Genomic DNA, 14,020 nt, shown 5'->3' with positions numbered 1-14,020 from the left:
TGACTCTTAGGACCCCAATTTCCTCATTTCCAAGATGAAAAGGTTGAACTGGATGATCTTGAAGTTCTCTTCTAGCTCCAAATCTTATGATTCTTTGTTCTGTCTGGTTCCTTCCACTTTATATATAAAAAATTGAGTAATCTGATCCTGTGATCCCACTTTCCATGGCAAAGTTTCTTAATCTTTTTTGTGTTGGGTACCTTTGGCAGCCAGTCTGGGGAAGCCTATGGGCCTCTTATAAAAATAATGTTTTCAGGTGAATAAAATAAAATACATAGGATTACAAAGAAAACCCATTGTATTTGAAAAACAGTAAGCATTTTTTTAAGTTTAGCACATTAAAATTATTGTTTAATCATGTCCAACTTTTTGTGATTCCAGGAATGATAGGATACTGTATGTAGGATTTTTTGGCAAAGATATTGGAGTGGCTGGCCATTTCCTTTTCCAGAGAATTAAAGCAACCATAGGTTAAGTGACTTGCCCAAGCTAGTAATGTCTAAGATCAGATTTGAACTCAGATCTTCCCAACTCCAGATCTAGCATTCTATCCACTGTACTATTCAACTGAACTCATACTTATTGACTGTATAATCTTTAGTGAATCACCTCACTGAGACTTTATTCCTCACTTATAAAATCCAAATGATAATCATTGCAATAGTTCCACTTCACAGAGAAGATATGAAGAAAGAACTTTGTAAACATCAAAATACCAGAGACCATGATTGTTATCCTACTAATGATCCCCTGGGAAGCCTGAGAGATAAAGTCCTAGATTTGCAGTCAGCATCACGGGTTCAGATCTCCTCTCCAATACTTCCTATTGTGTGATGATGAGCAAGGCCCTTAAGTATTCTACCTGTTTCATTATCAGTAGTCGTATAGTACAATCCACACTCAAAAATAATCTCTACTACATCTCACTTGACAAGTGGCCATGTCATCTGTGCTTGAAGACCTCCAATGAAAGGAAGCCCATTACTTCTAAAGGCAGTTGGACCTACTTTTGGGTAGAATTATAAGTTGTTGGGTTTTTTCCTCTTACATCAAGCCGAAATTTGCTTCTACCACTACTATCCATTTTTCTTGGCCTGCCTTCTGGGACATTTGGCTGAACCAGCTATAGAAGACCTGGGCTCCATCTCCAGTCCCACCCTTTAGCCAGTGATCTTAAGCAAATCATTTCCCTTTCCTGAAACTACCTTTCTGACCACTTCTCAGACTCCTTTGTCCCCAAAGAATCAGACTTAATCTCTCTTCTCCCTTTATACTATTTCACTTGGCAATTTCAGCTGCCATCGATTCAATTATCATCTCTCTGCTGATGATTCTCAAATCTGTTTCCAGCTCTAAATTCACAGCTGAATTTCAGTCTTGAATCTCCAACTGCCTATTATAAACATCTCAAATTGGATGTCCCATAGACATCTTAAACTCAACATGTCCAAAATTGAACATATTAATCCCTATTTTCCCACCCCAACCGCAGTCTGCCTTTCTTCCTGACTTCCCTATTACTGTTGAAGGCACCATCCTCCAATCCCCAGTCTTAAAATCTAGGTGTCATCCTCAACTCCTTATTCACACCCCCCCACCTAAATCCAATCTGTTGCCAAGTCCTTTCAATTCTAACTTTGTAACATCTTTCATAAGAGTATTTTCATTCATTCACCCATTGAAATCCCCCTTTCTGCATCTTCCTCCCATTTCTCCTTGATCTTGGCCCTCTGGAGCCAAGCAGAACAAGGCTAATCTCCTTAGTAAAGGAATCCCAACCAACATGAAGAAGAAGCTATCCTACTCTCTCCTAGTCAAACCATAGTTGGCATCTTGATCAAATCTCTGGTGCCATGTTTTAGAAAGGGCATCAATGAACTGAAGCAGATTCAAGGAACAACAACTAGGATAGGAATGGGATCTGAGATGATTTTATATGAAGATTATTTGAAGCAATTGACTCTATTTGGCCTACAGAAAACCTGGGGGGAACATCATAGTTTTTGTCAAGTAATTCTACCTCAGATACTTACTAGCTGTGTGACTCTGAGCATGTTATTTAACCTGTATCAGCCTCAGTTTCCAAATATGTTAAATGGGACATCTCCACAAGATTGTTGTAATGATCAGATAAGGTAATTCATGTGAAGTGTTTTGTAAACTCCAAAGAAGAATTATTATTATTGTTATATTTGAAGGGCTATTATATTAAAGAAATAGAACTTGCTGGCTAAGTTATTGGAACTATGTGATGTAGAGTGAATTGTTTTATTTCTCATGGGGCACTATATCATAGTAGCCTTGGAGGCAGGAAGTATTGACGTCAGTTCCTGCCTGTGACACACTATGCTCAAGTTGCTGAATTCACTGCTCTAAGCCATTCTCTAAGATTATAAATTCTAGTAAAGCTGTTGATCTGTACTGATAGAGGGAGTTCCTTCTCTCTAGCAGTTCTTTTCACCAATGAAATCAAAGCCCCAACCCCTTCCCTTCACTTCACCTGGTCCCAGAGAATAGAAAAAGGGGCTACAGGCACAAATTACAGAAAGAAGATTTAGATTTGATGTAAGGAAAAATAAGTTAAAAATTGGAGTTCTCTAAAAGTGCCCAAGGAATGGGCTGCCTTGGGAGTTAGTGGGTCATCCTCAGCAGAGGTCTTGAACAAAGGTCAGGTCATCAGCTATAGTCATAGGATAATAAGATCCTAGTTTTAGAGCTGGAGGAGAACAAAATTTAATTCCCTTATATTATAGAGGAAGAAGCTGAGACCCAGAGAGACTAACTAATTCCCCCAAAGTCACATTGCAAAGCCAGGATTTTAAACACTTAGATTTTCAGAATCCCATGCTGGCATGAAACTCTGTGATTCTGTAACATGAGAGCTGACTTTAGAGCTCTAAAAGGCTAATACAGATTAGAATTGTTCTTACAGTTTCCAGGAAAGAACTAGCTAGGAGTTTCAAACTTAGATCCAATGTAAGGAAAAACTTAACAATCTCCAGAAAGGAAATGAGATTTCAGTTAGCCAATAAACTTTTGTTAAGTGCCTGTTATGTTCCAGGCTAAGCTCTGAGGATGCCAAAAAAAGGGTAAAAGAAAAAGTCCCTCTAGAGGAACACAGAATCTAATGAAGAAGACAATAGCAAACAACTATGTATAAACAAAATATAGGCAGAAGAAATTGGAAATAGAACCAATAATAAAGAATAATTGGAAATGCTTCCTGTAGTATTTTTAGCTAGGTTATGAAGGAAGCCTAGGGAACCAAGAGACAGAAGCAAAGAGGGGGAGCAGTCCAGGCATGAGGGATAGCCTGGGAAAATGCATGGAGTCAGAGGGATCTTGTTCAAGGAACAATCAGGAGGCCAGAGTCACTGGATTGTAGAGTATGTGGGAGAGGCTAGGATGTCAGAAGACTGAAAAGGAGGATACAGGGCAAGCTGTAAGAATCTTTGAATGCCAAATTAAGGGGCTGCTAGAGTTTATTGAGTCGGGGATGATATGGTCAGACCTGCACTTTAGAAAAGTGCAGCTTTTCTTCCAGCTGAGTTGATGAATGGACTGAAGTGAGAAGAGACTTGTGACAGAAGGTAGGGACTTGCTTCATAAGAAGTTCTCAAAGGAATGTTTGGATGACCATTTGTTGGGGAATATTGTCATGGAGATACTTCTTCAGATATGGTTTGGACTTCCAAATCTTTGATGCTGGGATTTTCCTCCCCATGAAAGCCCTTAAGAAATCCAGAGAGGATTTATATTCTCCTTCAGTTGCCTCTTCTCCAGGCTAAAAGGCTATGGTTCCTCCAACTTCTGTTCATATGATGTGGATATTAGTGCCTTCACTACTTTGATTCTAGATATGCTCCAACTTATAAAGTCATTGGATCATATCCTACCAGGTATCCTGTACATGACTCCCAGCATGGTGTACCCTCACCAGAGAAGCAAAGCAGAATTGAATTACTTAGAAATGTGAAATGCACAAAGTTAGAGAATCCATCCTAAATGTTCTTAGGGACTATTTATGTCTGACCTACAGCAGAGCATTCAGAACTCGTATCAGTCTGATCAGCCATAGACACACTGTAACTTGACTCTAGCATAGTGATGTCATTTTGGTCCTCTTCAAGAACAAAGGACAACAACCAACCAACTATAGGACCACAGAACATTAGACTGAAAAGAGATCAGTTTGTTACATACCCATAAAATATGACGCATCAATAAATAAGACCATGATGAAGTGCTTTTGAAACATAAAACACCTTATCATAATAACACTTATGTTACAGTTATCATTGCATTAAAAAGTAAACAGGGCAAAAATAAAACTGACTTACCGGGCAGTCACAATATACCCAAGTACATGGGACACCAAGACTTGGCCATGTAACTCCTCCAAACGGGCACAAAGCTGGTGCATTGCTTGTTGGACAGTGGTGGCCAGAGAGACAGGTAATGTGTAGGATGCCCATCTCTGGGCTTCATCAAAAGCCAGTTTTAGCCTCAAGGGATGCCCACATTCTGGGAGGCTGGCCCAGAGTAGGTCCCTCTGGGCAGGGCTCAGCTTCCGCTTCACAGATGACAAAAGGAGCTCAATCATCTTCTGACCTTGCTCCCCAGAGAGTGGTTTCACTTCAAAATAAGCTTCTGAGCTAGTGACCACCCCCTGCAGGGCTTTTAAGGTTCTAGACTCTACTGAGCAAGCAGAGAGAATGAGGTGAACTTTGGGGGGGCACTTTTTTGGCAGCCATGTGAGACCTTTTGCCCCATAAGTCAAGTTCAACTCTTCAAATGCATCCAATATGAGCACAAGTGACTCAACATTTCTGCTGGAAACCATGAAGAGAAGATCTTGAAAGAACTGGACAGCACCACTATAAACAGCCATGACCTGTGCAGGTGGAAGTGGCAAACCATAGGCTAAGCACACCTGGAGACAGATGCTATTCAATAAAATGCAGCTGTTGGAACTTGCCTGAGATGTTCCCAGGATCCGAAATACCAGCACTATCTTTTGTCCCAGGAAGTCTTGGATGCGTTCTGATATTTTGCACATCAGAGCTGTCTTTCCAACTCCAGGAGGCCCAAAAACAACCAGGGGAGAATGGTTGATGCCATCATTTGCTGTGATGGCCTTTCCAATTCTGCTCAGGAGTTCCTCCCTCCCACAAAACACTTGGCACTTGTCCTTGCACTGGGCCATGTGGTGATGCAGCTCCTGGAAAAAAGGGCCCAGCATCTGATTGCCCTTATTCTGGTAGCGAAGGCGTTCAAGAATCTGATGGTTTACTGTGGCGATGAACTGCTCTCCCAGCTCCTTCAGGTACTTAGCATGTGCTCGGTTCTTTGGGTTCACCAGGTCTTGGCTCCACTGGACAAAGTGCACCTTCAGCAGTTTGGGATGGTTGTCTGTAATTCTCACTTTGAGGCTAGTGAGGAAGTTTTGAGCTTCCATGTCCAGACAGCCATCTTCCTGCAGGTCTACCATTGGTAGGTCACACTCATCTAGAATGTGCTTATTCAGGTCTTTGATTTCTCTAAGGAAAACTGTTGCCCCTATATCACCGTCACAGCTACCTATATTTAGAAGACCATGTTCTATTTCCCATTCGATCACTGCAAAAGTAAAAACAAATTGAGATTGAGAATTCAAGTACAGACTCACAATCTCAAATAAATTAATCCATTTTCCATTTTCCAAGAAGACATTTTCCCAGCAGAGAGTGGAGACTAGGACATTGCCTCAGGATGCCAAATTTGGGTTGCCTTAACAGCACATGTAATCCTTCAGCAGCATAGGAACAACAAAATTCAGTATCTATTAAGAATAAATAATTAATTAAAAATAGAAAGCCACTAATAATGATGATCAGGTGCAATGATCTCTTCAGCAGTGGCCTTGAACTGTGTTTCAGGATTTCTTTTCCCCACAGAACAGATCCTGTCAAATGACAGTGTGTTTAATGTGACTTATCTTGGACACGGTTTTTTGTTACATGGCCCAGGTACTGGCTTCAGCTCTGATGACAGGCAGCTGATGTCATAGGCAAGTAAAAGAATTAGAAGGGAAAGTCAAGTCCTGAGGTCCAGTCCCAGCCCTGAATTTACCAGCCATGTGGCTTACCTCTCTGATTCTTATTGTCCTCATCTGTAAAAGTAAACATAATCCTTCTACTATCTACCTCACAGGGTTGTTGTGAAAAAAAAAAACACTAATTTTAAGCTATTGTGATTCCAGGATAAACAACAGACATAAACAGCAAGATGGTGTCATAGTGGATAGTCAAACTGGAGTCAGGAAGACTCATGTTTCTGAATTCCAGTCTGGGCCGTGAGAAACATAATCTTGAATCTTTGTAGTTTATTACTAGTAAGTTTATTACTAGTAAGAACTAGTACTCATGCACTCCCTAATGCAGATGGTATTTTGAACAACCCAGATGTATTGTCCTGAGAGTCTTGAGACCTTGACAACCTGATAAAGCTTAAAGAAGTGCTGCTTGCTGCTACCTGGGAATGACCCCCTTAGAGTGATAACTTCTTTTGCCTCCTGTTTAGAATAAAAATTCCTTTATTATGACAAATGTATTAAGAAACATTTTGATGTCTCTCTCTTTTTTCTATAAATATATGGCCCTGAGGCCACTCATTGCTGACCCCTCCAGTCTTGGTGTTGGGGTTCAGTCGCTAGCTAGCAATAAACGCTCTTAAAACTTCATTATTTTGGCTGCCCTGTTTTTCTCTCACCTTCAGTATGACCTTGGTAAAGTCACTTAACTCTGTTTAGAGTTAAGAAGAAGAGTTAAGAACGCAAAGAATATCCTTATCTGTAAAGTGAGTTGGAGATGGAAATAGCAAACACTATCTAATTTATATTTTAATATATTTAACATCTACTGGTCATCCTGCCATCTAGGGGAGGGGGTGGGGGGGGGGTAAGAGGTGAAAAATTGGAATAAGAGGTTTGGCAATTGTTAATGCTGTAAAGTTACCCATGCATATATCCTGTAAATAAAAGGCTATTAAATAAAAAAAATAAATAAAAAAAAGGAAATAGCAAACACTATAGTATATTTGCCAAGAAAACCCCAAATGGGATCATAAAGAGTCAGATGTGACTGAAAAATTACTGAATAGCAACAAAAATATACCTGAGGGAGGAGTATGTCTACCTTGAACTCTGGTACAAGATTTATGGAAGCTCTCTCCATTTTGGTGCATACTTTATATAATAAATCTTTAAAGAGAGGCTGCTAGGTGGTGCAGTGAATAGAGCACCAGCCTTGAAATCAGTAGGACCTGAGTTCAAATTTGACTTCAGACATTTAACACTTCCTAGCTATGTGACCCTGGGCAAGTCACTTAATCCCAATTGTCTCAATAAAAAATAAATAAATAAAAAATAATAATCTTTAAAAACTGTAATTTTCTAGGTATGGAGAGAAAGAGTATGGCATGGTGACTGTGGAGATGGCCTCGAACACAGGAAGACCAATTCCTCTGACACATATTGATTCAGTGACCCTGGACAACTTTCACAGAATGTACATGAAGAGTTGGAAAGATCCCAGATGCAATCTAATTCAACCTTTTCATTTTACAGGTGAAAAAACTGAGGCAAAAGGCAATTAAATAACTCATCCAAATTCTTATCCATAGTAAGTACCAGAAGGATTTGAACCCAGATTCTCTGGCCCCAGAGACAGTAATCAATCTTTCCAATATACCACCCTTTCCAACACTTTAAGTTATGTCAATCTATAATGACAGAGGGAGTTTTCACACATAAGATATTTCCTATGTGGATAAAATGATAAATCCAAACAATGACCACACAAAAAAACCCACCAAAGCCAAAAAGGTAAGCCATGAATGCTGGCCTTCTAGGGAAGTCTATCATTTTACAAATATAGCTCCCCCCAATACCAATTTCTATATATTAAAAGAGAACATATTACTCTGGATGTAGACCTTTTTTTCTTTCCCCTCAAAGCCCCTAACCCAGTTTTGTTTGCATAAATCCCAAATGTAGTCTACTCTTGCTAGTGCTTCTTATAGGTAAATCTTTCCAATTTTTTTTTTGTTTTAAAGAGATATTATATTGGAGTTTAGCCTAAGCTTGGGGTAACCTATATTTAGACCAACAAGATGATTTTTAAAATTTAATCTAATAGTTGAGATAAAAGATAGATCACTTTCCTCTCTCTTTCACCATCTGTGAAATGGAGATAATAATACTTATATCTATTTCCTCAGGCTGTGTGAGGAAAGTATTTTGCAAAGGAAGGACATTGACAAGATGTCACATATATTGAGAAGGGCATCTAGGGTGGTGAAAGGTCTTAAAATCAAACCACAAGAATATCACTTAAAAAGAACTAGGAATGAAGGTGAGAAGCTTTAGGTGAAACATAATAACGGTCTTCAGAAATCTGAAGTAATTTGATTGATACTGCTTAGAAATGGGTGGAAGTTTCAGGGACACATAAGTAAGAACCTCCTAGTCAGAATTGTCCAATGGTGAAATGGGCAGCCTCAGGAGGTAGCAAGTTCTTCCTCCTTGGAAGTCTTTGAGCAGAGACTGGATGCACAGCTATGGGAGGAATTACTGCTAAGATCCAGCTCTTATGTTTTTTGATTCTTTGAAATATTAAATTGTCATGACTAAAAAAATCCATTTGACCAATGTTTGGATATGCTGCATTTGGAGCAGGGAGGTGGTTATAGTGGATAGAGTGCAAAGGCCTGGTATCAGCAATACCTGAGTTTCTTAGTAATTACTTAGTAGCTGTGATCTTGAACAGGTCACAATATTCATTTGTCTCAGTTTCTTCAACTGTAATATTGGAATAATAGTAACACATGGCTCCCAGCATTGTTATGAGGATCAAATGAGATAATATTTGTAAAGCACTAGGGTCTAGTACATAGTAGATACTTTATAATTGCTAGTTATATTATTATAGAAATAAGAGTTGTTATTATTGCCAAAGCAATTGCCTTCTTCTGGGTTGGAGGGCTATCTAGCTTCTCAAAGAGTACACCAGGGAAGTCTGAGCTCTATTAAATTGAGAAGGCCAAAAATGCAACCCAACAGGTTCCAAGGGCCTGTGGTCCAAGAATCAATTGCCCAAGTGCAGAGAGGCAAATGAATCGGCCATCTCAGTCCTAGAAGTGATCTCCCAGTGCATTCACCTGATATCTCTGAAAGCGACCACCCCAATTTTTTGAAGGCTTTTATCCAGAGGCAAGCTACTATCTTAAAAGGCAGTTGAGCAAAGTTTGACAGTTAAAGGACTTGGGTTCAAATCCTGGCTCTGCCATTTACCAAATGTATGACTTTTTGCAAATCAGGTAAAACCCTTTTGTACCTTAGTTACATCTTGTTGAGTCATTTCAGTCATAATTGACTCTGTGAACCATTTGGAAAGATCCTGGAGTGGTTTTCCATTTCCTTTTCTGGTTCATTTTACAGATGAGGAAATTGAGGCAAATGGAATTAAATGACTTGTGCAGGATCACACAGATAGTAAATATTTGAGACCAGATTTGTCTCCAGCATCAGAACTCTCCACTTTATTATTTCTAGCTTCCCCAATGGTTTGCCATTTCCTTCTCCAGTGGAGTAAGAGAAACAAAAGCTAAGTGACTTGCTAAACATCACACATCTAGGAAATTTATGAGGTTACACTTGAACTCAGGTCTTTCTGAGTCCAGGTCCAAGACTCTACCCACTGAGCTACCTTGCTGCCTTGTTGCCTCACTGCCTCCATTTACCTTTATGCATAAGAGAAGAAGGTTGTAATAATTCCAAATCTATATTACTCAAGTTGTAGGGATACCTTTTCTTTTAAAAACTAAAACATGTTGTTGGGTAACTTCCTCCCATTATTGCTTCTGATTTGTTAACTTCCTTCCACATCCACATCCACAGTGTGCTAAACATTAGGGATAAAAAGATGAAAAATAACAGCAACTGCTATAGTAATAGGAAAAATAAGGCATGCATCAATAATAATAATAATAATATTTAAGAGTAATAGTAATATTTAACTAGAACAAGAGTGTAGTGACCCCCTGACCTTTGCTCTATTTCTTCTACCTTCTATAGACTAGCAGGGTGTGCGTTATCCAAAAGAAAGAGAAAAGAAGCCTTTTTCTTGCTCTTACATCTTTTAAAAAACAAAAACACAAATTTACCTACAGCAACATGAATTGGGAATTGGTTCTACAAAGTGGTATTGTTGTTATCTCCATTTTACTAACAAGAAAACCAAGGCACAAAGACATTATATCTTGATGAGGGAATGACTCTTCCTGATTGAATCCCCTTAGTCATGGAAACTGCCAGAAGTTGCTGGATGAAAAGTCAGAGTAGATGGCCCCCAGAAAACGGCTGATTGAATAGAGCACTAGCCCTAAAGTCAGGAGGACCTGAATTCAAATCTGATCTCAAACACTTAACACTTTCTAGCTGTGTGACCCTGGGCAAGTCACTTAACCCCAATTGGGACAGAGAAAGGGGAGGGGGAGAAGGGGGAGGGGAGGGAGGAAGGAAGGAAAGAAGGAAGAGAGAGAGGGAGAAAGGGAGAGAGGGGAGGAGGAAGGAAGGAAGAGAGAGAGAAAGAGAGAGAGGGAGGGAGGGAGGGAGGGAGGAAGGAAAGAAGGAAGGAAGGAAGGAAGGAAGGAAGGAAGGAAGGAAGGAAGGAAGGAAGGAAGGAAGGAAGGAAGGAAGGAAAAAAAGAAGAAGAAAGAAAAAAAGAAAGAAAAGAAAGGAAGGAAGGAAGAAAGGAAGGAAGGAAGGAAGGAAGGAAGGAAGGAAGGAAGGAAGAAAGGAAGGAAAAAGAAGAAGAAGAAGAAGAAAGAAAAAAAGAAAGAAAAAGAAAGGAAGGAAGGAAGAAAGGAAGGAAGGAAGGAAGGAAGGAAGAAAGAAAGAAAGAAAGAAAGAAAGAAAGAAAGAAAGAAAGAAAGAAAGAAAGAAAGAAGGAAGGAAGGAAGGAAGGAAGGAAGGAAGGAAGGAAGGAAGGAAGGAAGGAAAAGAAAGAAAGAAGAAAGAAAGAAAGAAAGAAAGAAAGAAAGAAAGAAAGAAAGAAAGAAAGAAAGAAAGAAAGAAAGAAAGAAAGAAAAGAAAAGAAAAGAAAGGAAGGAAGGAAGGAAGGAAGGAAGGAAGGAAGGAAGGAAGGAAGGAAAAAAAGAAAGGGGCTGATGTGTGTGACCAATTCCAGGCATCATATGTGATAAACAAAGACAATTAGCTGTATGATCCTGGGTATGTCATTTAACCCCCATCATTGCTTCACCACCACCACCACCAACAACAAATCCCTAAACCAAACAAACAAACAAACAAACCTGCAACCACAAAGAGAATTGAGAGAAAAGCCACTTTGAGCAGTAATATTAGAGAAGGATTATCAAAAAGAGAGTTTTTTTTATAGCTACCTATGATTCATTCATAACAAATTAATTTGGGGGTACTGCGGAAACTCCTGAAGGTCATTCACTAAGGAAGGGAAAGGTTGTGAAGAGGAAATACTAATGAGCCAGAAATCTTCTGAGACTTTGAAGACTGTAACAAATCATACAATATTTCTAGGTTTCTAAACTTTATTGTTTTGGTCCAAATTTAACTCAGACTTATGCTCTAAATCTGGCTTGTATGAAATTCAAGTACAGTATATTATATGTGTTGTTTTTCAGTTTATATCTGAATACTATTTTCCCTTTCAAAGAGAAGCAGTCAGTATTGGATGTAGCTTCTATCTATAATTTTTGAACTCCAAAAGGAACATGCAAAAGGATTGCCATGGAAAATTAGTTTGGGAATCTGATATGATAAAGATTCTTTAAGAATGTACTATACTTTTTAAAACTAAAAGTTTAAAAGGAAAAGGACAATAAATTTATTCAAGGCCATAATGAAAGAAGAGTAACTGAGACCTTGCCTTAGATAACTGAATTTAGTTCAAAGAGGAAACTACCTAGCCAACCTTATTTCTTCTCTGCTAGGGAGACATATTTCAGATTAGAGTTTATTTGGCCCTATCCCAAGCGCACCTCACTAAAGGCATATTTCCTCTTACTTCTTCCTGGTACAAAAATTGCTTATTGAACTTCTAATTTGTAATTTAAAAATAATAGGAACTTACCACTGTTTCCTTATATAATGCTGATCAAGACCTTTTCTTTTCCTAATTTTAATTTTCCCATATGTGAATTAAAATTTTCAACAATATAGTCTCTATTGTCCCTTTCAGCTTTCAAGTTCTATGATTTTGTGGTTCTCTAAACCAGGGCTTCTTAAACTTTTTCCACTCACAAATCTTTTTTGACTGAGAAATTTTTACATGACCCCAGATATATAGATATATAAAATAGATATACAAATCAAAAATTTTCTGATATGTTATAATTTCATGACTCCCACGTCCAGTCAAGAGACCTCAGATTTGATTTAAGTTTAAGAAATTTAAGAAGTTGGGCAGTCTAAATAATATTCAGTGGTCCTAAAGTATAAATATTTTATTAAAAACTTTACATGTGCTCAAAACTTCATGTCCCCTTTTAAAATCTCAAACTTATCTGTGTTTTTAAAAGTTTTATCTTTGTGCTACCCCTTAAAATGTCTTAATATCCTCTACCACTGTTTCATGATAAGGAATAACTTATCTGTATCCACAGCAGGATACTGAGTGTTCCTAAAAGAATGTCCATAATTTGATATTTCCTTAGGCCAAATTTCCACACCTTTGTTTTATAGTTTAGCAGGATATCCTGTTAGAGCAGAAATTTTTCTCTCTTTGAATTTACAGATTTTCTAGATTGCGAAAACTGGGAGAGACCTTAGAGATGAGAGGGATCTTAGAGATATGAGGGACCTTAGAACATAAAGTGCCAGAAGGGAGAGGGCTTAAAATATGAAATTGTCAGAGTTGAAAAGAAACTTAGAGTTATAGAATGTCAGTTTTCAGAGATCATAGAACATGGAACATAGAATAGCTGGGTGAAATGCTAGGAGCAAGGAATAACAGAACTGGGAAGGACATTCAAAGTGAAAGTCTAGTTGATTGAAGAGAAGTTTTGAGACCTAGATTCTAATTCTTACTCACTAATTTTGTGTGTGTACTTCCCCTTTCTATGTTGACAGAATTTCAGAACTTGAAGGGCCCTGTGATATAGAATGTCAAAACAGAAAAGAAGCTTAAAACATAAACCCCAGAATATAAAGTATCACAAACTGACATATAACTTAAAATCTAAAACATACAATGTCAGAGCTGGAAAGGAAACTGAGCTCAATCATTTGACAGATGAAAAAACTGAAGGTCACATAAGGGAAGGGCCAAGATCATCCAGGGAAGTGCTAAGATTGCTTCATGATAGCCCTAACTTTGTATAGGTAAGGTCAACAATTCAGTAGAAATTATGGAAGATACTCAGACAACAATGGTACATTATGTGAAACAAACTAGACTGGACAAACTGACAGAAAAGGTTCAAGAGACTTTTTGGTACTGACTCTGTGGTTTTTGTTTATTTGTTTTGCCAGATAGAATCAAACTACACACAGCATAAAGAGAGGACATAGATGGCTTCACCTCACACAAAATTAGGGAGAAAGAATTACCATCCAGGACTGCAGGCTCCTCTTCAATCAACTAATCTCTCACTTTGAATCACTTGTTTATTGTAGCTGAGGGCATTCCCAAAGCTTGTGTCTCTTTTCTTTCTCAAATCAGTGCAGGTTAGTGAAATAAGCATGAATAGATTTGGAGGCAAAGGACGTGGGTTCAAGTTCTACCTCAGACCCTTACTAATTTTGTGAACTTGGGCAAGACATTTTAAGTATATGGGATTCAGTTTCTTCATCTGTTGAATAATAATAATAATATGCTACCTCCTAACAGAGTTATGAAGATCAGATGAGAAACTGTATTCGGAGTGTTTTGTAATATGTAAAGTCTTATATAAGTGCCATTAACACTAAATGTGACCTTAGGGCTCCCTTCCCATTTCA

At 38.4% G+C, this 14,020-nt stretch overlaps 1 protein-coding gene across 2 annotated transcripts in view; it reads right to left on the bottom strand.

Moving 5' to 3' along the window:
- NWD1 (NACHT and WD repeat domain containing 1) overlaps positions 1–14,020 on the bottom strand; it is a 75,767-nt gene that overhangs the window by 47,312 nt on the left and 14,435 nt on the right. For both annotated transcript variants that reach the window (XM_012542394.3, XM_031947974.1), the window contains exon 4: positions 4,341–5,619. In XM_012542394.3, coding sequence (XP_012397848.3) covers positions 4,341–5,619 — 1,279 coding nt within the window. The remainder of the gene's footprint in view (positions 1–4,340; positions 5,620–14,020) is intronic.

The sequence above is a fragment of the Sarcophilus harrisii genome, chromosome 1, assembly GCF_902635505.1.
Source record: "Sarcophilus harrisii chromosome 1, mSarHar1.11, whole genome shotgun sequence".
Lineage (NCBI taxonomy): Eukaryota > Metazoa > Chordata > Mammalia > Dasyuromorphia > Dasyuridae > Sarcophilus > Sarcophilus harrisii.
Note: the sequence above shows the minus strand (reverse complement) of the source record. Positions and strands in the feature narration are given on the sequence as shown.